Source organism: Hyposmocoma kahamanoa, unplaced genomic scaffold (assembly GCF_003589595.1).
Source record: "Hyposmocoma kahamanoa isolate Upper Pololo Valley unplaced genomic scaffold, ASM358959v1 134, whole genome shotgun sequence".
Lineage (NCBI taxonomy): Eukaryota > Metazoa > Arthropoda > Insecta > Lepidoptera > Cosmopterigidae > Hyposmocoma > Hyposmocoma kahamanoa.
The window spans coordinates 480,428-505,923 of NW_020653477.1; the positions used below are offsets into that span (position 1 = coordinate 480,428).

At 35.5% G+C, this 25,496-nt stretch overlaps 2 protein-coding genes across 2 annotated transcripts in view; both read left to right on the forward strand.

Annotated features, from left to right (window-relative positions):
• Window positions 1-1,569: 1,569 nt before the first annotated feature.
• Window positions 1,570-15,285, forward strand: LOC113240363 (probable tRNA (guanine(26)-N(2))-dimethyltransferase). The gene is made up of 9 exons (XM_026477644.1): window positions 1,570-1,782; window positions 5,018-5,205; window positions 6,399-6,627; window positions 8,157-8,305; window positions 9,659-9,827; window positions 10,972-11,192; window positions 12,678-12,815; window positions 13,741-13,908; window positions 15,134-15,285. The coding sequence occupies exons 1-9, from the start codon at window positions 1,570-1,572 to the stop codon at window positions 15,261-15,263; spliced, it is 1,605 nt and encodes a 534-aa protein (XP_026333429.1). The 3' UTR covers window positions 15,264-15,285.
• Window positions 15,286-17,154: 1,869 nt separating this feature from the next.
• LOC113240349 (glycosylated lysosomal membrane protein-like) overlaps window positions 17,155-25,496 on the forward strand; it is a 25,670-nt gene continuing 17,328 nt past the window's right edge. Inside the window, exons 1-2 of the mRNA XM_026477628.1 lie at window positions 17,155-17,344; window positions 18,295-18,540. Of these exons, the coding sequence (XP_026333413.1) occupies window positions 17,261-17,344; window positions 18,295-18,540 (330 nt within the window). The 5' untranslated portion in view covers window positions 17,155-17,260. The remainder of the gene's footprint in view (window positions 17,345-18,294; window positions 18,541-25,496) is intronic.

The following is a 25,496-nucleotide window of genomic DNA, read 5'->3' on the forward strand; positions in this document are numbered from 1 at the left end:
AGAAATTATATTTCACATAACCGGTTTCTTTTTGTTTTTAAAAAATGGCGGTTTTTTGAAGTTAAGAGTACAGTTTTTACAAAGATTATTTTAATTTTAAGTATATTATGAAGAAAAAAGTAGTGATGAAGAATGTTAGAACCTTAAAATAATGACGCATAGAAACCTAGTCCGCACACGCTAAGTGAGGCAAATTGAAGCGCTCCCAAAGGGTCTACACGAGCGGGCGGGCCTTCAGTGCTCAAGGTCAACAACGTAGTGCTTAAATTCTCTTTGAGGTCAACTTGCACCGCGAACAGCTCAAGAATTTTAGCTAAAAATGACGAAGTGTGCGTTAGTGTAAAAATACGTCAGACAAACATAAAATAGATATTAACATCACATTTCACAAGGAAGTAACGCGTTTCAACTTGTATTTTTATATAAATATTCACTAAAACCGAAAATTAACCTACTACTAAAACTAGCCTACATGAATTTGATTTTTGCCTCACTTGTGACTGTTCGTTTGATATGAAACTATTATTCTATGCATTATTGTTCTAAGGCTAGAACTATATTCCTTATTTTAAATCAAAATACAAAAGACTTTATCCTGAAAATTCCACTAATTACGATTTCAAAGTTATTGTTCAAAGTGATAGAAGATAATGTTATTTATGTGAAAGTAAAAAGTAAATATTGACTCCCGCCGCTTAAAAGACTATTAATAAACCTAAATAAGTGAACTACGTTCTTTAGGAGAAAGTGAAAACATAATTTCCGGTAATTAAACGAAGTCATGGCTCATAGGACTTATATACAAGCCAAAAAAAAAATCGTTTTTTATCGTAAAGTAAAATATTCAGGATTCGCTCTGGACCTTTTGGAGGGAAAAGTGTCGTTTTTATTTTGACTTTCAATTATTTTGTGAAATCTAGTTTAAAGTGGAATAGGATAGTGCTATTGTGCCTTAATCAAAGATTAAAACGCAAAATTATACGAATCTCGAACTAAAATACCCGTATCGGCCCGTTTTAAGGAATCCCGAGTCAATCCAAGCACGCCGCCTCAAATTGCCTATCCTCTTTGTGGCGGCCATATTTACGGAAACATATTTAAACTTCGTGTTTAGGCTGATGGCTTTGCCAAAGCCTTAATAAAAAAAAATTTTAAAAAAAAAGTAAAATATTCAAAACATAGTAGTTTGTGGTCACGGGCCATCATTCATAGATAAGGTTATCTCTGCGGGCTATATTGCGTATAGGTATTTCATGAAATTGAGTAATAGGAGAATTTTTACACTCATTCTTCAGGTAAAAGAAAGTATTGCACATAATTTACTTTTAAATCTAGTCACCATTAACTATATTTGCAGAGATTTGTTCCTTAACCTTTTACGTCAAGAAAGTCGCCATAAAATCGCTTTCTAATCAAAAATATTTTCAGTCAATTAGTTATACCTCATCAAACAAATATAAATTCCATTTCATTCGGTCCGCATAGTTCTTAAATGCGAATTTTCCAACTTACGTGAACTTTTTCAAACATAACCTAAAACCATATAAAACAAAAATCTTTCAGAAAATTATGAAAATGGAATCATCAACGTCCTCCAATAAGTCAATAAAGGAAGGAAAAGCGGAAATCTGCCTAACGACAGAGAAAGTGTTCTATAACCCTGTACAGGAGTTCAACAGAGACTTGAGTATAGCAGTACTTTCTATATTTTCCGAGGTTTATAGAAATGAGAAATTGGAGAAAGAGAAGAAGAAAAAAGACGGAGATGGAGACAGTTCTGAGGTTAGAAGTTTTATTCATATATCATATATTAACATTGTTGTGTTAAGTCTCACAATACACCCATCCATACTCTTGTGAAGGGCCTAACCTGCAAAAGTGTAGACACTTCAACCACCTCGTGGTTGAAGCGTCTACAGAACATGCTTTTAAACCGCAGGGCCAGTATCTCATTACATGGGGACCGGCTTGTGGCTTCCACAGTAAGAGGTTGCTCTTGTTGTGGATCAGCTCCTGTATAGGTTGGCTGAAGTGAATATTGATGCTCAGGGATATGCAGATGACCTGGTGATCACTGTTCGAGGGCACTGCCAAAGTACTATATCATCACTTGTGCAAGGAGCACTTGACACCATTTCCGCGTGGTGTCAAGACAACGAATTATGAATCAATGCGGAAAAAACAACCATTGTCCCCTTCATCTGGAGAGGGAAACCAGACAAGCTAGTGGAATCAATTCTTGGTGGCAGGGCTGTGGGCTTTTCTGCAGAAGTCAAATATTTTGGGATAACTCTAGATCAAACCCTAAGATGGAACCACCATATAACTAACACGCTCAACAAGGCCAAGATGGCCTTAGGTGTCTGTAGCCGTATGGCGGGACAGTGTTTGGGTCTAAAACCAAAGATGACTCTCTGGTTATATAAGAAAATTGTGAGGCCCATAGTTACTTACGCCTCTGTTGCTTGGAGTGCTAAAGTCAGCCAAACAACCACAATTGTCACATTGGGCAGTCTACAGCGCACCGCATGCCTGCTAGCAACGGGATCCATGTCCACCACACCTGGGAAGGCCCTAAATGCATTACTGAACCTGACTCCTCTGCATTTATTCATACAGAGGGAGGCCACTACCAGCATGTACAGGCTTATTACTAGGTTAAGGAGTAAATGGCTCTCCCAGACATTGAGATCAGCCCAAGACTCAATTCTGGAACACTCTGTTCTGGGAATGAACTCTGATGTCATACTTCCCAAACAAAACTTTAAAAAACTCTACCAGGTAGAATTTTCAACTAGAGAGGACTGGGAAACTAACAGTCTCACCTGGAAGGATGGTAACCTTCTATGGTATACCAATGGGTCTAAGATGGGACCCAACATAGGCTGTGGTGTACACGGCGTCAGACCCACGCTCACTCAATAAACTATAAGCTGAACATGGGACGACACTCCTCTATCTTTCAGGCCGAAGTGTACGCCATAATTACTTGTGTGGATTTGCACCTGAAGAGAGGCTACGTTCACAAGTATATTTACATAAACTCAGTTAGTCAAGCGGCTCTACAAGCACTAGCCTCAGTCACCCAAACATCGAGAATTATAGAGAACTGTGTAAATATACTGAATACTCTTGGGGAAAGTAATACAGTGGTACGGAATTGGGTTCCAGGCCACTCTGACATCAAGGGTAATGACTATAACTATAATTGGCAAAGGCTGGTGCTAGGGAAACCTTTATTGGACCTGAACCCTTCATAGGGATAGCTTACAGCCTGGCAAAGCTCACTGTGTTAAATGAGAGCACACACCTCTCCCAAGAAGTGTGGCTACAGAACAAGGGTCTTGAACATTCAAAAGCCCTTATGTACCTACAGTACCAAACACTGTAGAGACGCTCTATCATTGGACAGGAATGGCATAAGAATGCTCACTAGATCTTTAACAGGGCATTGTGGCTTTAACAAGCACATGTCAAATATTAGGCAGAGAGAACATAGAGAATGTAGATTCTGCCACATGTTCCTCATGTTCCTCATCCTCATGGTCCTGTTCATCTTCTCACCCAATGCTACCCCCTGATGGGCGTACGAAGTTCCGTACTGGGACGGCACATACCTCAACCTGTCAGAGCCAGGAAAGTCCTTCAGTTTTTTAATGCTGTCGGCCTTGGCTCTGCACTGTAATTAGTAGTGATCACAATAGATCAGTCAATGGTCGCAGTGATGAGGGGATGCATAGGCCCTGAATGAAGCCACCCTAATAATAATGATAAGTCTCACAAGCCATCCATTAAGAGAAAAATTAAAAAAAAACATTATTGTGGACTTGTGTGATAATAATATTTTATACTATCAGTAATTATATTATAATATTAGTTAATAACATGCACTATGCAATATTTGCCGAATGCCTAAATAACGAAATCAACTAATCTTTCTTTACTGGACTAATCAATCTATGTATTAATAATTTAATAATTTCACAAACATAATAAACACTCAAACACTGTGACATTCAATAAACTTCCAAATTCAAGTATCTTTATATCAGTAAGCAAGTTACACTTGAAATCATCATATTGATTCAATACTACTGCTCATTCTTACAGCAGTAACCCCTGAGAAAAATGAGCAAGAATTGTAAATATACATTTGTACACATTTATTAGTTACAAAATTTATTTGAAACATAAATGAAGACTACCTGTAAAAACTAAGCAGGTCACTACCACAGAATTTGATCATCCAAATACACAGAAGCTGTATAAAAACTTAATACTATATAGCTTATAAATTAATAACTAGCATTATATATTAATAACTAGCATCGCAACTATACTGGTAGGCTTCTAATAATTAATTGTATAGCTTTATGATTAGTATAATAATTAAGGTTTATTTTTATTTTTTTTTACCAATTGTATATTAGCTTCCCTTACATTTGTTTTTTTTACTTATATGTTGAAATAAATTTATCTTTATCTTTATTTTTAAGTTTTTAAGATTGTGTAATTGTCTTTGTACACCTTATATGGAGTATGAAATTGAAATTGAGATTGAAATTGAAAACTGTCATATGAAGTTTTTGTTTCACTATACTGCCCTACTAAGCCGAAAGGCGCTATCTCTGAGATACGCCCTTTTAGTTTTTTTATACCATTCAAGAGCTATAATAATTTCGTATCTAATGGTATAATAGAAATAGCTCTATCTAACTGAAAACATTTAAAAAACCACTAAGAAGTATTTTTATATCTCATTTTTCCTTAAATTACAAATAGATTAGGTGGCTTTCTTTATAATCAAAATAGCGGTATCTCACAAAATAGGTATAATGGTACAATTTATGGATAAATTAGGTATGTCAATGCACCTATTAATCAAAAATACATATGAGTTAACATCTTCAAAAAGATTTAATTTTTGAAGTGAATACATTGCTCCTCAAACGAATTTGTGACTTTCTGAAGATATATTAAACATGCTGTAATAAAATAAAATTCCGTTTAATTTCAGATTGCATTTTCAATACTCGAAGCCCTATCAGCAACGGGTCTCCGCAGCATACGTTATGCAAAAGAAATACCAAATGTAACCAAGATTATTGCCAATGACCTGTCTGAGCAGGCAGTAGAAACCATAAAGGCTAACATTGTGCATAACCAGGTTGAAAACTTGATTGATATTAATCATGATGATGCTTGGTGAGAGAAACTTACATTGTTAGAAGTATATCACAAAAACAATATACTGGTTGTTATACAAAATAACACCTACATTATAAATTTGTTACATTATAAATTTTCATTTCATTTAAAATAAACTTAAAACATCTATGACGTCTCTGTTCAATAAGTTTTAACATTAAGTAAAAAGAGCAGAATCTCTGTGATAGTTTTGTAAGAAACTCAAAGATAAATATTGCATTTGATTTTATGTGACTATAAAAAGCCAATTTCAATTATATATGTCAATATATATGTCATGTTATGAGATTAATTTGACTATGTAACATGCTGGCGAGGTGGGAACGTCTGTACTGGGCGACACCTTCCACTGGAATGATTTACATAGGTAGAATAATCCAAAGGAATAACATAAAGACCCAAGTGGAAAGTTCCTGTAGTGCATAGCTTCATTTATTTAAGGCCTTAGAATAAAGAATTGAAGTATTCGGTCACCTGTTAGGTCGCCTGTTATTCGAAAGGCATCCAATTCTGCCAGTTATCTAGTTAACTTCTACTTTTATTTTTGAAAGTGTTCCTTTCAGTGCTGAAAATAAGTTATATTCTTCTTCTTATTGCATAGATCCATTTTTTTTATTTTAGAACTCGCACATGAAACCAAGTACTGTCGTAATTCAGAATTGGAGAATTGTGAAAACACAATTTGTAAGTTAAAAAAAATACCGAATGAAATAAAATAAATTTATTTTCATGTTCATAATGGATAATTAAATATATGAGTACAAATAATATCATTGTTCGCAATAAGATCCATTCAGTATTTTTTAACCAATTTCAAAAAAGAAGGAAGTTCTCAATTCGACTGTATTTTTTGTATGTAACGCGATTATTCCGAAATTTATGATCCGATTTTGATGATCCTTTCTTTTTTGTCAAGAGGGTATCTCAGTATTGGTCCCATTTAAATTTGAAGAAAATATTCCATAACCAATTTCAATATACTTGGCAAACAAATAGATGTAATTCTACGAACTTTTGAGGTTGGTTTTTTATATAATTATCTTTCAAATTGTGTTTTCTCAATTACACCATCTTAACTTATGACAATATTTGGTTTCAAGAGTGCACAATGAATGTATTGAATATTACACAAATCTTTCTCCTTTCATGTATAACAGGTCTAACTAATAGCTTAATAATTATTATTCCAGCATGCTCATGTACAAACACAAATTCCCATCAAAACGGTTCTCAGCCATAGACCTTGATCCATATGGGGGTCCGTCTATATTCCTGGACTCTGCAGTGCAGAGCGTACAGGATGGGGGACTGTTGCTGGTCACAGCTACAGACATGGCCATTCTTGCAGGAAACCCACCTGAGACATGTTATTATAAATATGGTGCTGTAAGCTTAAAAACCAAGAGTTGCCATGAAATGGTAAGTCTTTATTTTATTACATATGATAGATAGATAGATACTCAGACAAACTTATTTCGGTTTATAAGCCCTAAATAAACAATTTTATACTTATGTAACAAATGAAAATATGTCGCAAAACAGGTATAATACCCTTTAGAATATAATATGATATATATACAAATAAATGTAACTCGCTCTTACCAGTGTTTTAAAGGCATATTTCTCTCATACGTGAAATATATTTGATAAAAATAAAATAGCCTTTTTTTTAAGTTTATCGACTATCACAATGTTTTACTACCTTACCATGATATTAAATTATTTGTTTGTGAAATTACTCCACTAGTTTGTTATTATAACAAAGATCGAAACACTAAGAAAAATTCCTTAAATCTGGCTGGATTCAGATGCGTGAAATGTGGGGAAGGCCATAAAAGCTCGGAGTGTAAGAAGAAAGACAGAACGTCACCCGCAAAATGTGGCTGCGAAATATACAAAGAGATCATGACCAGAAGAAGTAAAATCTACGCCACTAGGAGTAGACTACCCAAATAACATTATCAGGGTATTAACTGCTGCACCCTGGTACGCTCGCACCTCCGAAATACACAATTATCTGGAAATGCCAAGGGTTCTCGAAGAAGCGAAACGCTATACAGCTCACTACAGGCATCGACTAGAAGTTCATCCTAACCCATTGCCCCGAGTACTGTTGTAACAACCACTATTAGGAGACTGAAAAGAGCAGACGTGCTGTGCAATTAAGGGGAGATAAGGCAATGGCCTTAATCTTCCGTAACGCCCTATATCTTCCAACTCATCTGATTAAAGTCTAATGGACTGATTGCAGATTTGAAGAGGAAAAAAAGTCTGGCTGGATTTATACCAGGGCCCTCAGGCAATCCGTGCCAGATGCTCTGCCAATTAACCCACGGAACGGCCCACCAGACCATACGAATTTTTCTGTGTTTGTTGAAGATCTAGGTTTTTGGTTTTAACGAATTTTTTGCCGTAGATGCCGATCTGTGAGAAATTTATTTCTTCACTCAGAGAGGCACCTTTACAGCTACCACCACTGACTAGATGTCGCTTTAATATTTATAATTTTTTTTAAGTTAAAACAATCAAGGTTTTGGGCACAGTCAATGACTGTAATCAGCCGTGACCCCCATCAAATATATAAAGAGCCCGAAATGTTGGTTTGTTTAAAAAAATAAATAATGTAGGCGAGTTCAGTTGGGCGTTGGGAGTTGAGTGATTGTGTTCAGCCGGATCAAAGGACTTTTTCTTTTTATTGCTCGATCTTTTGTTTCAGTAATAACAACAAACTAGTGGAGTATTTTCACAAAAACTATATGAACATCATGATGTTCAATGAAATAAATATTAAAATATACGCAATTTAGATCCGAAAAACATAGTATTTGCATCATAACATCAAATTTTATTTAAATCGAACTCTATGTAAATATTTTTTTCCTACTAAATTGTAAGTAACTGTCATTAGTGATGAAAATTATAAATCACATCATTTGGTAACATTTTAGGCACTAAGAATACTTCTGCAATGCATAGAATCGCATGCAAATCGATACAGTCGGTATATCGTGCCGCTTTTGAGCATATCAGCGGATTTCTACGTTCGTGTCTTCGTCAAAGTTTATTCAGGGGCCATACATTGTAAAAAAACAACTAGGTGAGTCGGAAAATTATTGTTTCTTTTTTGTTCCTTGAAAGTCTCCACCGACCTGAACGTGAGCTGGAAAGTTGAAGAATATCTCCAATTAATTCGCCCTTCTCCTAACAGTCATAATTACCATGAACCAATAACTCGAGAACTGCTAATGGCGATACAAGACATTGTTGCACCAGATAATTGTTACAAAAGAGAGAATTGGTACACCAGATCTCACGACGAATACCAAATAGCTATTCCTGTAACTAATTAATGTTTTACATTAAGCTACTCTAATCTCTAGTGATAACGAGTCAACTAGGTGGCGCTTATTAAACAGTTTTTTATGGATATTGTAGGCTATTCTTTTACTTTATTTAGGATTAGCGCCATCTACCCGTATTAGCAAACGGTAATTTATAAATTACATTGTAACACACAATGTCATCTATTAATACGCATTTGTGTACATTTAGAAGACAATTTTAGTTTACGGTCAACTCTCCGTTTGTGCATGTGCTGTGTAAATTTATTAAAGAAAAAAGCAAGTTGTTTCAGTAGGAGTCTCTGTTGGTTCCTATCACTGTAGATTCTCCTCTCAGTGAATTCCGTCAAAATTCACCGGTCAGTTTTTGACTAAAAACGCGTGTGTCCTCAACTTGACATTGGCGAAATCATCGATTACTTCAAAGGGGCCATAACATTTAAAAGAAGAATAAGACATTTGAATAATATTACTGGGAAAAAACGAACTACTTGTATTTGTTATACAAGTATTTGTATTTGTAATACTACTACATGTTAAAGAGGAATTAATTAAATGCACGGCAATTTATATAACACGGAAGAAAGAAAAGAATGGAAATGGCATCAAGCAACATTTGAATCAAAATCGGTGTCGGCACACGCACACATTTGAAAACGTAATCTTACATTAGTACTAAGATAACATAATTTTGATTGGTTATAAATTATCAAACGAAAATAGACAATAATAAAAAACTTTTGGTAAAAAAAATTGAAACTTATTTGGATCTAATAAGGTTTTATTACTAGTCACATAAAAGCTAAGAATCATAGGATTCTTAGATAGGACGAACATAAACTTCTTGGAACAAAAGCAAAAAGTTGACAATCTACAGATGGGGATGTGACATTTAATTGCTATGATTTATACTTGCTATAATTAGGGTTAATCACGGAATATATGAAAAGGGTATTTAAAGCAATTTCTTCGAAAACTAGCGTCTCTATTTCTGGTTATATGTATACTCGATGTATCTCGATAAGTAAAATTATGAATTATTTTGCTCTTTAACAAAATATACCTTGAAACATTGCTAATTCACTATATAATATAAGCTTTGTTTTTAGCAAACTATCAATGGCATATCAATGTGTGGGGTGTGACAACATAACGCTACAACCACTGGGTGGATTCAAACCTAACCCTTCGGAGAGGAACCCGTATCAAACTAAAGCTTTTTTGCCTACTGTACCACCTGTTGGGGAGTACTGTGTACATTGCAATCAGAGGCATCACGTGAGTATGCATCTGTACATTCACAGTGTAATTGTAATTTGTTGCAAATGGCTACATTGACTGTGTGTTAGTTATGGCGTGTTTACACAAGGTTGATTGTTGCCTTCAACAGACTACTTGGTCCTGTTGAAGGACTCGCAGTCGACTCGCTGTTTATCTCGTCTTTTCGGCAAGCAAATTGAGCTGGCGCACAATCGACGCGCTGTTTACATCGAGTCGACTGCCGCCTTCACCGAAATCACCAAGTTATAAATACAAGTTTATACACAGAGAAGCAACAAATTGTTCGAAACGTTCAAACGGATTAGGTCGGAAGGTGTTCTCTAGCCCCCAGCACGCGTAATGTGTTGGAACGCGACCGCCAACACGTTGAAACTTGTTTGGTTGACCGTTGCTTGCCGACGAGCGAATCGTTCGTCAGTGATTCTACACCTAGTCGACTCGGTCGACTTTGTCAGCGAACTAGAGTCGTCAAACGGTGTTTACACCTAAATGGAAAAAAAACTACTATTTATTATTTAAAAAAATGTACACTGGGTAGGTTGTCGTCGTTGTAGGCGAGCAAAGCGAAAGCAGTCTGTCGACCTAGTGTAAATACGTCTCTATTTTTAAATATGGCAGGTTGTAGCATAATATCAGCAAATGCTGTTCAAGTCTCTGTCATTTTACTGAGCTACAGACTTTTTAGTTAACACCATTATTGTCTGATGTTCAACCCCCTATGTAATGAACTAAATTTAGTTATTAATGTGACGCGATAAATAATAGTACATTGTAATATGTATTTTTATTGAATACCATGATATTTTTACAATCATGCTATGTACGCTATGGTAAATAATCCGTTTAAACTCAATACAAAGGTCTGTTGAAAGCATATGTAGAAATGCAGTATGTATTCAAATACAAACAGAGGGACATTCAAATTTTATTCTAGCCTTGAATAGCCCTTTATTGTATTTATCGCGATACTCAGTTGCCGATAGTGTATTTCATTCCTTTTACGTACCTATTAACAGGAAAGAGTTAGAAGCAGAGCAAATAATAACTAAACTGAGTCCTTCCAGTCAAAAAAAACTTTCCAGCTAACATGTCTTTTTACGGCTAAAAACTTTACCTTGAGCTAAAATCTTGTTTCTTCCAGCTAGGTGGTCCAATTTGGTCTGCACCAATCCACGACGAAACCTTCGTTTCCCGCGTCCTAACACACGTCCAAGAAAATCCACACCTGTTTGGCACCGCCAAGCGAATACAGGGTGTCCTCTCCATGGTTAGAGAAGAACTACAGAATGTTCCACTATATCATACGCTGGATAAACTATTCGGGAGAGTTCATCTTGAAACAATGCCCATGTTGGTTATGAGGTAAATAGAATATTATTGACAAGTTTACAAAGACTTTTAGAAGCAGTGAAGCACATTGTGAAAGAGTTCGTCCAGGGAAGTACTGCCACCTTATGTATTTCTGCCGCCAAGCCGTTGAGCGTTACTGCGTTCTCGTTCCGGTTTTCAAGGGTAAGAGTGCTGGTGAAATTACAGACACATGACAAGTTATGTCTCAGATCCTTGCATTTTAAAGCTCTGAATGGCACTGCAACTTGTAAGGACAGGCGTGTCGCTTACCACCAGGAGCACGACTTGTCCGTACCGTGAAAATCGTAGAACAAAAATGTGAACCTTTTTCCTCGTATAAATACAAAGGGTTTTTGCAAAAAAAAATCTTATTTCAACGCAGGTATAAGTATTTGACAACCTCGGTGCTGGGTTCGACTCCTTATGGGACCAATTTGAATGTAAATCTTTTCTAAATTGGTATAGTTGTTTATTGTAGTGACCCAGAGTGAATTCTCTGCTCTCAGCTCTGGTACTTATAGTACAGGGACAAGAGCACGTCCAGCTTGACACTTATGACTTAAATCCACGGGTTTATATCCTTCATAAACTGGATCGCTCACTTCGATATACCAATATTACAAATTTATACCTTATTGGGTTGCGTTAATGTTTATTTTAAGTAAAAGTAATAAAACCGAGGTACGTGAGATAGCTCGAAGTAGTGGTCTGTCCTTGTCTAACAAGTTGCCAACGCTAAATAAAATCTTCTTAAGTAGAATCTAGTCTATTAACTTTTTTAAATTTTGGGTATATATTTGCTTAAAGGTAAAATATACTTTAAAGAACTCAAAAAAAATTATATTAACAATGAAACCTTCTATTATGAAGTAGCATATCAAATAAGTATACAAATTTATATCATGAAATAATATTAGTAGTTTTGGTCATCTATAAGCGGCCACATTTTATAAAGTTAAAAACAATATGACTGGCTGAAAAATGAATGAACACCTTACTGGAAAGAGACGCATTACTAATTTGAAGCCTCTCACTCGACTCGTCTTATTAACTTAGTGTGCGGTCCAGTTTAATATACAAGTCCGTACTTAAATCCAACTCTATGCCGCTACGATAAGAACAGTCCAAAGTGTCTAACTTGATGTGCTCTTGACTGTACAAGGAATTGTCTACTTTCACATTATTGTTATTACATGGTCAAGAGCACGTCAAACTACTTATTTACAAACTATATATAATAATATTTACAAATGTATATAATATTTAATATATAATATGCAATATTTACAAATTATTTATTTAAAAGATTATTATGATTATTAACTTCGTCACTTAGTTATTTACATTCAGCTCTATTCATCTCGCTACAAAAACGGTCCAATGTGTCAAGATTGATGTGATCTTGACTGTACTATTTTCTTAATTTTGCAATAAACTTTCAATTCTTCTATTTCATTATTGAAATTTTCATTGTGAATTCCGTTTTCCATTGTTCAGATCAGCAATCATGAACGCTGGGCACAAAGTATCTTACTCACACGCGTCGAAGCTATCAATCAAGACTACGGCGCCCGCGCAGCTCATTTGGGACATCATCAGGACTTGGGCGAAGACTCATCCCGCTAAGCCTTCTAAGTAAGTTTGTTATTTTTGATAACACTTTCTCGTAATCGTGTAACGTACACAAAACTAGGCAGAATGAGGGCCGCTATTTTTTTCTTTAATTTTAAGTGTCAATGTCAAACACACCCACATGTTTAGCGGCACACCAGTAAAACCCAAAAGTAATGCAGTGTTTTTCAAAAGTCGGGTCGGTTATTAAACTTTTTTTATTTTAGGTCTAATTTGACAAAAAAAAATTAGTCGTCTGCTTTTTTTTTTCGTTAATTTTAATTTACTACTAATACAGATTTGTCGAGTGGTTTGTGGTTTGCGTTCTTGTAATTTCGTAAACTTTGAATTTTATTGAATGTCACTATGTTTTACTAGCATGATATTCTATTTTTTATTTATGAAAGTACTCCACTAGTTTGTTATAAAGATTAGTAAACGTAATCTTTAATAAACTTTCATTTTTACAATGTTAAAATGTTGCAATTAATAAATTTTCAGCTGTTTTTGCTTTGTCACAAAATGTAAAAAATGCTGCTTGTTTAATTTCGATTTTTTCAATAAAGGTTGAGTAAAGCTGCACTTTGTCGCTGTTAAAAGATTTTAATATAAGTGTTACTTTATGTCAAATTCTCATTTATTTAAATACAAACGTTACTGTTTTATATTTTCAGTTTGTTCCGCTAAATGTGCTGGTGTGTAGTTAGTGTAGTTAGAAGTACGATTATGATTGATTGGTTGCCTCGGTGACCCGACGGTTTGCATTGTGGGCGCTGGATGAAGATGTCCCGGGTTCCATTCCCGGTAGGACCAAATTGGGAAATGAACTTTTCTAAATTGGTTCTATACTGGGCGTTCTGGGAGTGAATTCCGTTGTTTCGACTCATAGTACAGGGGATTCCCTAGTATGAAACCAGAAAATTGGTGTGGTAAAAAAAGTTTGATACAGGCTTGAGGCAGACCCAGTATCCCGCCATATCCTAACGCAAGAAATCAAATCGGAAGTCGACCTAAGCGTGCGGGCGGACGCTAACCCAATCAGTCGCCGCGATGGCCAGCTGAGATTCCAATTCAACCCTACACCTAACTGGGGACCTGGCTCCAGAGCTGCCGTCAAGTGAGTTACCCATTTTGTTTTGTCTACAGCGTTGTTTAAATATTGTTATTATTATTATTTTGGTTCATTCCGCAAAACAGTGAAAGTGTTAAATCAATAACTTTGGAAATATACTGATTACCATGTAAAAATACGATTTCTAAAAATTTACGCCATAAAAAAACAAACTTACCTCGAAATTTTATAAGAAAACCGCAGCATTCAATAGGTACTTTACATATACCAAAGTTCTTTTTTATATCAACTGAACTAAATAGAAGACGAATCCGATGAACCGTATTAGTACGGGAAAAATTTAAATTCGGGCTGAGGTAGTATCAACTGCTAACAATACTTATAGCAGCCTGGCAAAACTCTCATAAGCGATATTGTATTTTATTTTTACTAATATATAACTTACACAACTTGTTTACAACGCAACGGAGTAAGTTGCATTTAAGAAAATAACCGAGCGATCGGCGTTATGCCGGCTGTCAAATAGCATCCCCTCCCCTGCCGTGCGTCTGTCCGCGCATCATTCGGGCTCGAAGCAATCGAGTTATATTATTTTATTTGTTACTTAATTACGTCACCACACTATAAACGCACCAGTATATTTACGATCTATTATATATATGCATTTACGATCTATAACATAACACACAACAGTAACACAATGGATAAAGAACGCATACACAAATATTTAGGCAGTTTATTTTATTTTGCGACTCGCACGTCCGTCACTCATCTCAGCTCAGAGCGCATTGAACACCAGCGCTACAGTCAATTATGGCTGTGGCATGAATGAAGTCCTTTTGCGTACGCCACAACTGCACAAATTATCTCATCCGTAGAACAAAGATCTATGTGCAAGACTACTTGTTCTCAGGGCAGTACATTTCATTCGTTCTTCTTCGCTGTGGATGTCAAATCGACGTTCGATTTTATATTTCCGAAACGAAATTATTCTCATAACGTACTTACTCTCTTTACGTCTTTTCGTCTTATAATCACATAGGACTCTGTTCTTCGGATGAGTCGAAATGACAGTACAACATTTGTAGTCGTAATATTTAGGGTTTTTTTTTTGTTTTTTGTCTGTTTTGTCCTATTTTGTTGTTTTTTTTCTTTTTTGTATGTGTTATTTTGTTTATTAATTATTTTTATTTTTTAGTGTTATGTTAGTTAATATTTGTTTTGGTATCTATGCGTTGCAATAAATGTCCATTCTATTTTGTAATTACAGTGTGGGCGATGACAAGATGTCAAAAGCCAAGCGCAACCAGAATAAACACATCAAACAGAGGGAGAAGAGGCAGCATTCACAGCCAAGTGACGACGACGCCAGGAAGAAAAAGAATACTGACGTCAATTGACTTATATATCATATACATGGATGTAAATATATGTTTCTATACATTGCAGAAGATCGTTTTATTTCTACACTCACGCGCAGTAAAGTCAGGTGCTATCCTCCATACATAACATAACTTTATCATCTGGAATCAGTGTAGCGAGATCTACTATTCCTCATAAGTGTTTTTTTTTTCAATTATATTGTTAAGACGAGTCACCAGAGAAGCGGAAAACTATTTTCCTAGATCAAATGGTTATCTATTTACTATAAGTAACTGTCTTACAAAAATATACTAGACACGTAAGGACATTGTCTAAGGAATGTGCTAATTTGTTACACGATTTTATGTACTTTATCCGATCATGTACAATCCTGAAAACAGGCTACAATAAAAATTTAAAACGAGTTATTTAAGAATAAAATATCTAACTTTATACATAATTTTTATATGCAGATATATTTCTTTAAGTAGGTACTACAGAGAACCCATATTAGTAACATAGCTATTAAATTCACATTTATCCTAAAATTTGCAATATGCTGTTAATCCGCTGAATCGTCAGTCGCCATCGGGCGCTCGTTGACGTTGAATCTGTGTAAAATTTCCTCCACCTGTTCTTAAAAGGGAAAATTAGGAAATTTAGATAGAGAACTTATTTAAATTTTTATCTTAGTTCATTCAATTAATTTACACCGCGCGGACCCCACATACCTCATTTCCTAAAATCTAGGCTCGCGTTTAATACCTCGCCATAAGCAAAATTAAGAGTAATTGACTTTTTTCACTTCACTTTTTATTTTTATGGCTCCATCAATATGAGAACTGATGGTTTTGCCAATGTCACAGTTGAAAGAAAAAAAACGAAACAAAAAAAAATTTCGCTAAGCTCTAATAGGACATTAATTAAAATGAAACTAGGTGCCAATATCTATCAAATATAGACAGTTACCAAAAGCAAATGCGTTAGTTCATAATTGTGACAAGGATAGCAGGGTACGTAGCAGAACAATAATTTATTAACTTTGGATTTAAGTTCTTTTGCCGAAACATTGGAGTTAGATAAATAGATAAACTAATATTAGTTATCGTTGTCGTGTATAATATAGTAATGGAGTTTGGGTTGAAATGAATTTATAAAGAGCATCAATGCGTTTTACTTACAAGTAGAAGTTCTGAGCTGCCGAGAGATCAATATCAAACATAATGTAATCTAGGAAATGAAACTATTTTTCCTGATTTAAATTGAGTATATTTGTTTTTTCAAACATTTTAAATCCAGAAAAATAGTGTCTTTTCCTATATGTAACAATCACGAAAACCTAAGAACTCGATATAATACAATCTAGTTATAAAAATAGATAAATTTCCACAATTTTGAAATATATTTCCTTGAAATACACTATTAAAAAAGTATGTGGTACTTACGAACATCGAGAACCTTTCCCTTATCGCTGTCAACGAAAGCGTTATACTTTAGAAATATTTTTATAGGGCTCTTATAGTTAAAATTTTAACTTACGGAACCGTGAAATGAAGGTATAAGACCCCAAAAATACTTTTTCCTTTTCGTTCAGAAATTCCAATGTTATGAAATACCAACTGTCAAAATACGTGTGACCAAATTCCCAAACGATACAAAAATTATTATACGACTGTATTTAGAAGCCTTTGTCACTTGATAATGTTGTAGTGCATCTTACTCTATTATATTTGTTTCAGCATGCTGCTTCTCTTTTACTCCAAAGAAATAGTAACTTGATAAATAGTATTTTAAATTTAGTAGGGTTTTATTGAATGACGCAAACTTGAAAACGTAGGTTCTTGGAAAAGGAAGAAAGTATTGAAATTAATTTATTTATCTATTAACGATACGAGTTATCATTTGTAAAATTACTCGTTTATTTGTCGCCCTCCACCGCACGCGTGTATCGTTATACTTATGAGCTCTTGGTATTTATTGTCATCTTGAGTTTCGTGCGATAAGTCGAACGTGATAGTTGTTTTCTTTTGTAAAAATGTTTCCTTTATCGATAAAGGCGAAAATACAGACGTTATTTCTAGTTTTAGTGCTTTCACTGGTATATGGACAAGATAGGAAGGTGAGTTTACAATTTTTTCTTTGTTTATAACGGATTTTGTGTCCTTATGTTTTTCATCTACCCCCTAATTTTGCGTGACTTATTTTATATGATATAAAGGTCATTGTGTACAAAATTGTTGTACTTTCACTTATTGCCTTTGTTAATAAAAGAATGTCAAAGTGGAATGATCAAACATCGGAATAGGCTATATATTTTTTTACCTAAACTTAGAGGAAATAATATACACTGAGTGGGTAATTCCCTCTGGAATCTCGGAAATAACAAACTGTATTTTATTCTACATTTTTTATGTATAGCTAGCAAACTAGCAATTGCTTAAAAAAATGTGTGTGCAAAAGTATTTAGAAGAAAAGTAACAATTGAACTAGTTTGTTTAGATTTGTAGCATTCGTTTTGAATCATGCTGTGATTTTTGAGGGAGGTATTATCTACTCCATGTTTATTACTCATTAATCAACTCGAAATTTAGGTAAATGTATTCTATGTTGATTTCTGGTACTGAAATTAAGATATATTTTTAGAATTATAAGAAAATTGAGAAGTGTCAGAATAAATATCGCTAAGTCAGATTTTGACTTATTCCTTTTTTATGCCAAACGATAATTTATACAACAGCTACTGCTAAATATTCCTTAAAAATATATTTAAATGCACAGATCTGAACACAATGCGATAAATCCATTCAATGAAGCTAGACAAAATTAGCTTTGTAATTTATCAGTGTTCGTTCTGAAGAGCCTCAATCAATCTATGGCTCTCAACTTATTCCTGTGAACAAACCATAATTACACAAAGGAACCTTACGTAATATTTCTTCTTAAAATGTGGTTAATTATTTCACACAACGAATAATGGTAAAACAAAGTACTTAAATTTGTTCAAAACTGATTGAAATGCTCAACCTGGTATGTTGATTTCAAATAAATAAATTTTTCCTTTTCTTGCAGATAATACCGCAGTTAAATCCAGGTTGCACAAATTGCACAGCTGAAAACACACTCATCTACGTTAAAGCTATAGGCTCCCATGACACCGTCCACCAAATATGGGACTTCACCGGAGGCATACCTACAACATTATTTGCTATTACTGCTGTGAATTCTTCTTATATTATCTCTTGGGAGGGTACAAAACCGTCCACATTTGCACTTGACAAAGCACCGACGTACATGTTTGGAGCTTCTTTAGAAGAGGTATGTACACTTGAAGGTATTTGAATAATGAATGAATGGAACAGTATGATGTAATAGTGCACAGTCCTACTCATGCCAATCAAAATCGTCCAAGAATCTTGGCATCCTCTAAAATTGACAGAAATGATAATGCTTGTAACAAGATAAATAAAAATCTCAATACAGCAAATCTGAGACCAATAAACAACAGTGTAATAACACTATTTAAATGTAGCAATGGCTTGTATGTGTATACCAGCAATAGCTGATGCAGGTTTTTATATATCAGCGGATGCTGATGCAGATGCTGATTTTAGGTATTTAAAAAAAACGCGAAAAATGTACAGCCTTACTGAATCTATCTACATGAAAATGCTTTCTATTTTCTTTAGATTGTAATAAAACATTATTTCAATGGTTTTGTTAAATTTATCAACTAAAGAATTATTCTTCATAAAAACAATCAATCTGCTTAGCATAATCGTTATGGAATTTTGTCAAAGGTACATATATGTTAGAAACAACAGCTGAGCTGCTTTTTCGTCTTACAGTCTGTTTCTGAAAGGTTTGTAAGGTATTCCTACGCAGAAACTACGCCTTTTAGGTCATGTCAAAACTCGAATATCCGCAATGAATGAGTAACGAAGAAATGAGTCACAGGACTTTTTCTTTTGTAATTAAGTTTATAATAAAATAAAACTCTTTATTCCAAACAACATAAAACTATAGCACGGATCTATTTATGGGGTTCAAGGACTGATCGCAGAAGGTTACTAAATTAAAAAATTGTTGATTATTCACAAAGTCAAAGTCAAAGTCAAAAATTATTTATTGCATAGGTAAAATAAATTTACACTTGAAAACGTCACATTTAAGCTACTGCTCGTTCACTACGCTGACCTCCCTGAGAAGAACGAGCAAGAAACTCTAGGGATTGCTCTTTTCAAATAAACTTAAATGCTATGGAATACACTTTGAATCAAATTTGTGTGGATTCTGGAGCCATGTCGTTTTTCCATACATCTTTATCTAACACGTAGTCTTCAATTTTGTAATATGATTTTTCGATCAAAATATTTTTAATGTAGTTTTTAAACTTAGGAAATGATAAACTTAATATATGCTCCGGAATCTTATTGTAAAAACGTATACAGTTCCCCATAAAAGAGTTGTTTACCTTGGTTAAACGAAACGGATTCACGGATGCGGATGCTAATATTCGCAACAACCCTAACAGTTTGTACGCCCACCACTCGTCGTGTACGGTTGCATACATTCGCACAATCTCGCAGTGCACTCGCGTTTTATAGCGCGGATCATTCAACACGCCATTAATTATAGAATTGTAGCAGTCACTCTGTGTTTAAAAATTGAATTCAGAATTGTTCAGCATTTCATTTCTATTTCATAATCACACTTTACAATTAAAAGACCAATCCGCGACAGTGGTATAAAAACATCAATACGTACGTACGGACAACGGCACGCCAGACTACACGTTTTTGTTCGAAAATCGCCTCCATTGCAACGGAACAAGATACGTCAATGTGTAGCTTGATGTGCTGGCGAGTGTACCTACTGCATTTAACAAAAGTTATTTCATCATAGCCCGAGAATACTGTATTTTTTCAAATTATGTTTACAACTTATAGCGTGTCTGTGGCACACGCGACACAGGGTTTCCCTATTGCGAGGCTATGTTGAGTGTGTGCGTTAATATTTTTATAGGCACGACCAAAATCTAGTGTTTCTCATTTATTCATTCAAAAATTTTTAGTAGAGACTGCCACCTTATCTACTTTTGCCGCCAAACAGTAATGTCAGCATTACTGCGTTCCTGTTTTGAAGGGTAAGGGTGCTGTTGAAATTACTAGCACATGGGACTTGTCACCTTATGTCACAGGGTGACGAGCGCTGTGACTTGCCACTCAGACCTTTGCGTTTTAAAGCTCTGAGTGGCACTGCAACTGTTATGGACAGGCGTGTCGCTTACCACCAGGCCCACGACTTATTCGTCTCGTCACTTGTAATCATAAAAAAAATTAAGAAACTAAATTAATCACAAATAAATAAATAAATAAAATAAATAAATAACGCACACACTCAACATAGCCCCGCACTAGGGAAACCCTGTGTCGCGGGTGCCATGGACACACACACATAGACAACCACAAATTTCACCCAAACTCACGAGAGAAATAAATGTAAGCCATACAAACATTTCTCCCGGCCCGGGAATCGAACCTGGGACCTCTGCGTGGCAGTCCGGCATGGTAACCGTTCGGCCACAGAGGCAGTTTAAATGTACTTCGCCACAGTATAACATTTGATTTATACAGGACTGCCTTAAATCGTAGCTGGCTCAAAATACCCCATAACACTGACAGCATTACCGCACTGAATAGCCAACGAAATTTGTTGAACTAGATAAGATCGTGGATCCGACCGACCGACCGTGAATCGCAGCCCCAATTCCCTGATGAAATTCTTGGCCACCGCAACCAAGGTCCCCGCAGTCTCCACTGCAATTGGTACATAATCGTACATCATCCAAGGCACTGCACTTGGCATGTTTCAATTTTGCCGCATACTCCGCAACCGACCCGGCGGATCTGATGGTGTGATTCAGGTGGGACAGTGCAAACGTACTGTCAATCGTAGCGTCCCGCAAAAGGCCCAGACACTTCTGCCACGGAACTAACGTAAGGCCGGCACGGCACAACCCCGAAGAATATTAGTTAGATAATCATTATTGCATAATGCATTGAAGAAACTAAAATAATAATGTAAAACCCTACACTCTTAGCGAAATGTACGCATTTACGCATTGAACAGACAGGAATTGCCCTACTTCCTCTTATTATTATGCCATGGTGTATCCGTGTAATTAAATTATCCCAAATTATCCTTACTTGGAATTTACAAATACCCTAACAACCTATTGTTAACAGATTGTAACGACATCGTTTTAACACATGCGTTCGTAACGTGATACAGCACTCGGAAATAGTCAAGCGACGACTCACTGGCCCACATGAATTCTAAATTATAATAAATCGGTCATGAGTCATTGTGGTATTCGTAAATAATCAGATTTTTATAGTATACCTACATACTTGCCAACAGATGGTCTACACAATGGTAAACACCTATCGTGTCGCGATTATTCATGACTTTAATTTTACCATGCACCTTTTGTACAGCTTTCCTTTGTTAAGGCAAAATGGTGTCGTAGGTTTTAAAGCGTATGAGGTAGACGCGAAGTTCATTGCACGATATTGAAACATTTGCCTTTCTCAAAAAACACACATTCAAGGATTAGTCGACATGGGACGAAATGTTCTTAAAAAATATCCTGTTCGCCAAATAACCTATTCTTAAAAGGATCTGGGGCCTTACCATGAACTCTTATTACAGTTCAGTGTAGGTTCGTAACGACAAAAAAGCGATATGATGTTATACACTTTATAGCGCTGTCTCACACGATTCAATTTAGGTCCTAAACTGAAATGTATACAGAAAAAAAGGATTTTTACTAATAAGAAAGAGCAATTTCCCAAAATATTTGCTAATTCTGAAAAAATATTTATTAAAAGTAATAAAATATTGTCATTACAAAAATACTGCTTATCTTTTTCTAATACAATTTTACTCTTAACTTTATTCTAACTTTTAGACAAATACGTTCACTTCCAGATTTTATTTCATTTCTAATCAATTAATTGGACATTACTTAGATCAAGAAATTTTTACCTCTTACATCAAATTTAAATAATCTTAAATGAATTCAAAATTTCTTGGGTGTATTTTAAGAAAATATATTCTTAAACAAAATAGAAGTAGTTTTCTATTCAGATTAATATTCTAAATTCTAGAGTATATTCTTAAAGCAACATTTCGTTGCGTTTTCATAGTCAATGTCGTCGTGACATGTCGCCGAAGGCGCACGCAGTAACGATTACTTTTACTTGTGCTTGTAATCATAAAAATCGTAAACAGTCATTTATCCAAAGAAACAATACGTAGTATCTCTAGTTTGTTAGGGTGTTATTTATAGTCATACTTTGGTTTCAGCATGAAATCAAACTACACTTGTAACAAGTACAACTTTAACATGCAATTAGTTTCATCACGCCACTGCTAGATGGCATTAGTTGTACTCTGAAACGCGCTATCGTTTTGTTAACTTCAATAGTATAAAGTCATCTCATATATTTGGAATTGTTAGTCATGAAACAGGCATCGAGGAAATACTTCGACTCTGCTCCTCACCACCCCAACCCCCTCGTGGTGGCTGCATCCTCTTATAGAGATGAGATATACCTGCCATTCTCCATACCCGGCCTTTAAGGTATGGGTATCACTAAATACCTGGTACAAATACCAGGTATCAAAATACTTCTAAGTATTTGGGTGTGGTAGGATTTCGATAAGTAAACGTATGCGATAAGTAAGTATGGTATGCCTCCAATATAGTGTAGGTACGACGTTTCAAGTATACCCAATTAATAATTGGGTTAATCCGTCGTTGGGTTAATCGGACGTCCAAATATCGGTGGTTAAGCATATACTGCTTGCATCTTCACTTACAGAAATTTTTGTGGCAGTTTTTACTTCTTCATACAGCCCTGGCAATAAATTGTTTGCAAAATATTTTCTTGATGGTATTATATAATTCGGGAATGCAAACTTGATCAATTCACGAAATCCTTTATCTTCTATTATGGAAAAAGGCTGCATGTCACATACAAAAAGATTCATTAAGTGATCATCAATTTCCTTTTTTATTTTATTACAATCGCGTCTAAGAAATGCTGATATGCTGGACGGATGAGTTCGTACCATACTCGACGTCGTCGTAGTTTGAGAGGAAATACCGGTTGCAGTAGTTTGTGACATTGGTGGGGCATTCATCTGTGCTTCTTGAATAGGTTGATTTTCTAGTTGGTTCAAATTATTATCCCTTCTAACTAAATTTACAGCAAGATGTTTCCTCTGAATATGTTTTGTGAGATTTGTGACTCCAGATTTGTAAGAGAAAACAGCTTTACACATTTTACACTCTGCTTTAAAATCACCTTTATCGGTAAAGTGATCCCATGCCACACTTTTTTTAGGAGCCATTATTACTAATTTATAAATTATAAGTCCTATAGTATAGGTACCTACAAACAAGAATAACCTAAGTGCGATCCAACTAATATTTACACTTTCTTGAATATATTTACACTACAAAGTTGTTACACATAAATAAAAATTATTATTATTGAATATACGTGTCTACTATACACTTTTATAGATAAAAACAAACAGGTGTAACGAAATCGCAATCACAAGTTGTGATTCACAACTGACGCAAAAAATCAAAACATTGTCGGCACGTAATAATATTCCCTAACATAAACAAACTAAGAAACTCTTTCACGTCGTGACAAAAAATGTAATTATGCAATTATGATCCTTAAGCACGTAAAAATAAGGTGCCCATTTTTTCTAACTAAATTAAATCATCCGAATGTTCATAAAGCACGAATGACGTTTCGGGTCCCTTCGTAAGCTGTCGGGTAGCTTCGCGTGGCTTCGGCGTACCGAACTACCGATACCGCACAAACTGGGCGCTACCTTACCTTGTGGTAGCGATTCGTGTCGTACTATGCGTCTGACGTCATACCTTCAAGGTATTTACCCAGTATTTCGGTCCGTACCCGGTCTGTGTACTGGGAAGCACATACTTGGTATATATACCTCTACCAGTATATACGTCTCATCTCTATCCTCTTACGACCCCCTCAGGGAACAACCCCACCGCGTACGTAGGACCCGTCGGCCAAGGGAAGTCCTCAACGACCCTGACGACCCTATCACTCTCGCCACTTTGAAGGCCAACCAGATTTCTAGTCAGTCCCGTCCCGCACGCACCAACCGTCCTCGTCGGCGAGGTCGTAGAGCCCCTCATTTTAGCACACACACTGGTACATTCTCTCCAACAGCACGCCCTTCTGGCGGAAGTCTCCAGTAGCGCCCTGAGCCGAGGTCCGTGCCCACCTGGGCGCCCTCAGGCCCGCTACTTAGCTTTAAGTTTATTTTGGGGGTTATGAGCTCTTCAGCTCGCCCTTTTTCTCCGGTGGCGCAGTAAAGGCCATCAGCGGCCAACTGCAAAATTGTTAGTGCTCTCTGCCGCTGTAGCATTTATACAGCACTGAATGGTCTCAAGTATTTGAGAAGATTGCGTCCGATTTCTGCTTTATTTTGAATTTGAATTAAGTACCTCTCAATTTTTCATTTTTTTTTTTTTCAAATCAAAATCAGACATTTCTAATAACAAATAAATAAATATTAAGAATCTAGAGTGGCTTTGTGACTTGGAAGTAAATTAATTTGCTCTTGGATTAAATATTTCTGTCTTATAACTAAAATACACTTGAGACGTTTTTTTTACTATTATCAAGTAATTATTCTCTAGCGTCTATAGGGAGAGGATCGTTTTGTTGGATTTAATAAATTTTTCTTCATAAAAAGAATTTTCTTTTTCTAAGTAATCTGTTTTTACCGTGTAATAAGACTTGGTAAGGCCCCTCTTCGCCTGCCTTGTTTTAGTAGTGTAATTTGTACACCATAATATTATTTATAATTTTATTAGATATTTGCAATGAGTATAAAATTTCGAACGCCTATTTTAATTAACCGACACTTTATTGTCAATGTATTTTGACATTTAAATTTGAAGAAAATATTCCACCTCTAAGGGTGGCAAACTAGGGGATGAATCCGGTTTTGCGCACTTTCCGGTAACCGATTTCAATAAAACTTGGCAAACAGATGTAATTAAACGAACTTTTGAGGTCGGTAAATGGGACCAATGAATGGATGAGAGTCACCATTTTCGTTACTTTTTAACCGACTTTAAAAAAGGAATTTTCATTGTATTTTAATCATCTGTTTTTAATAATGTCAGTACAGAGGACTAAAAAAATCGA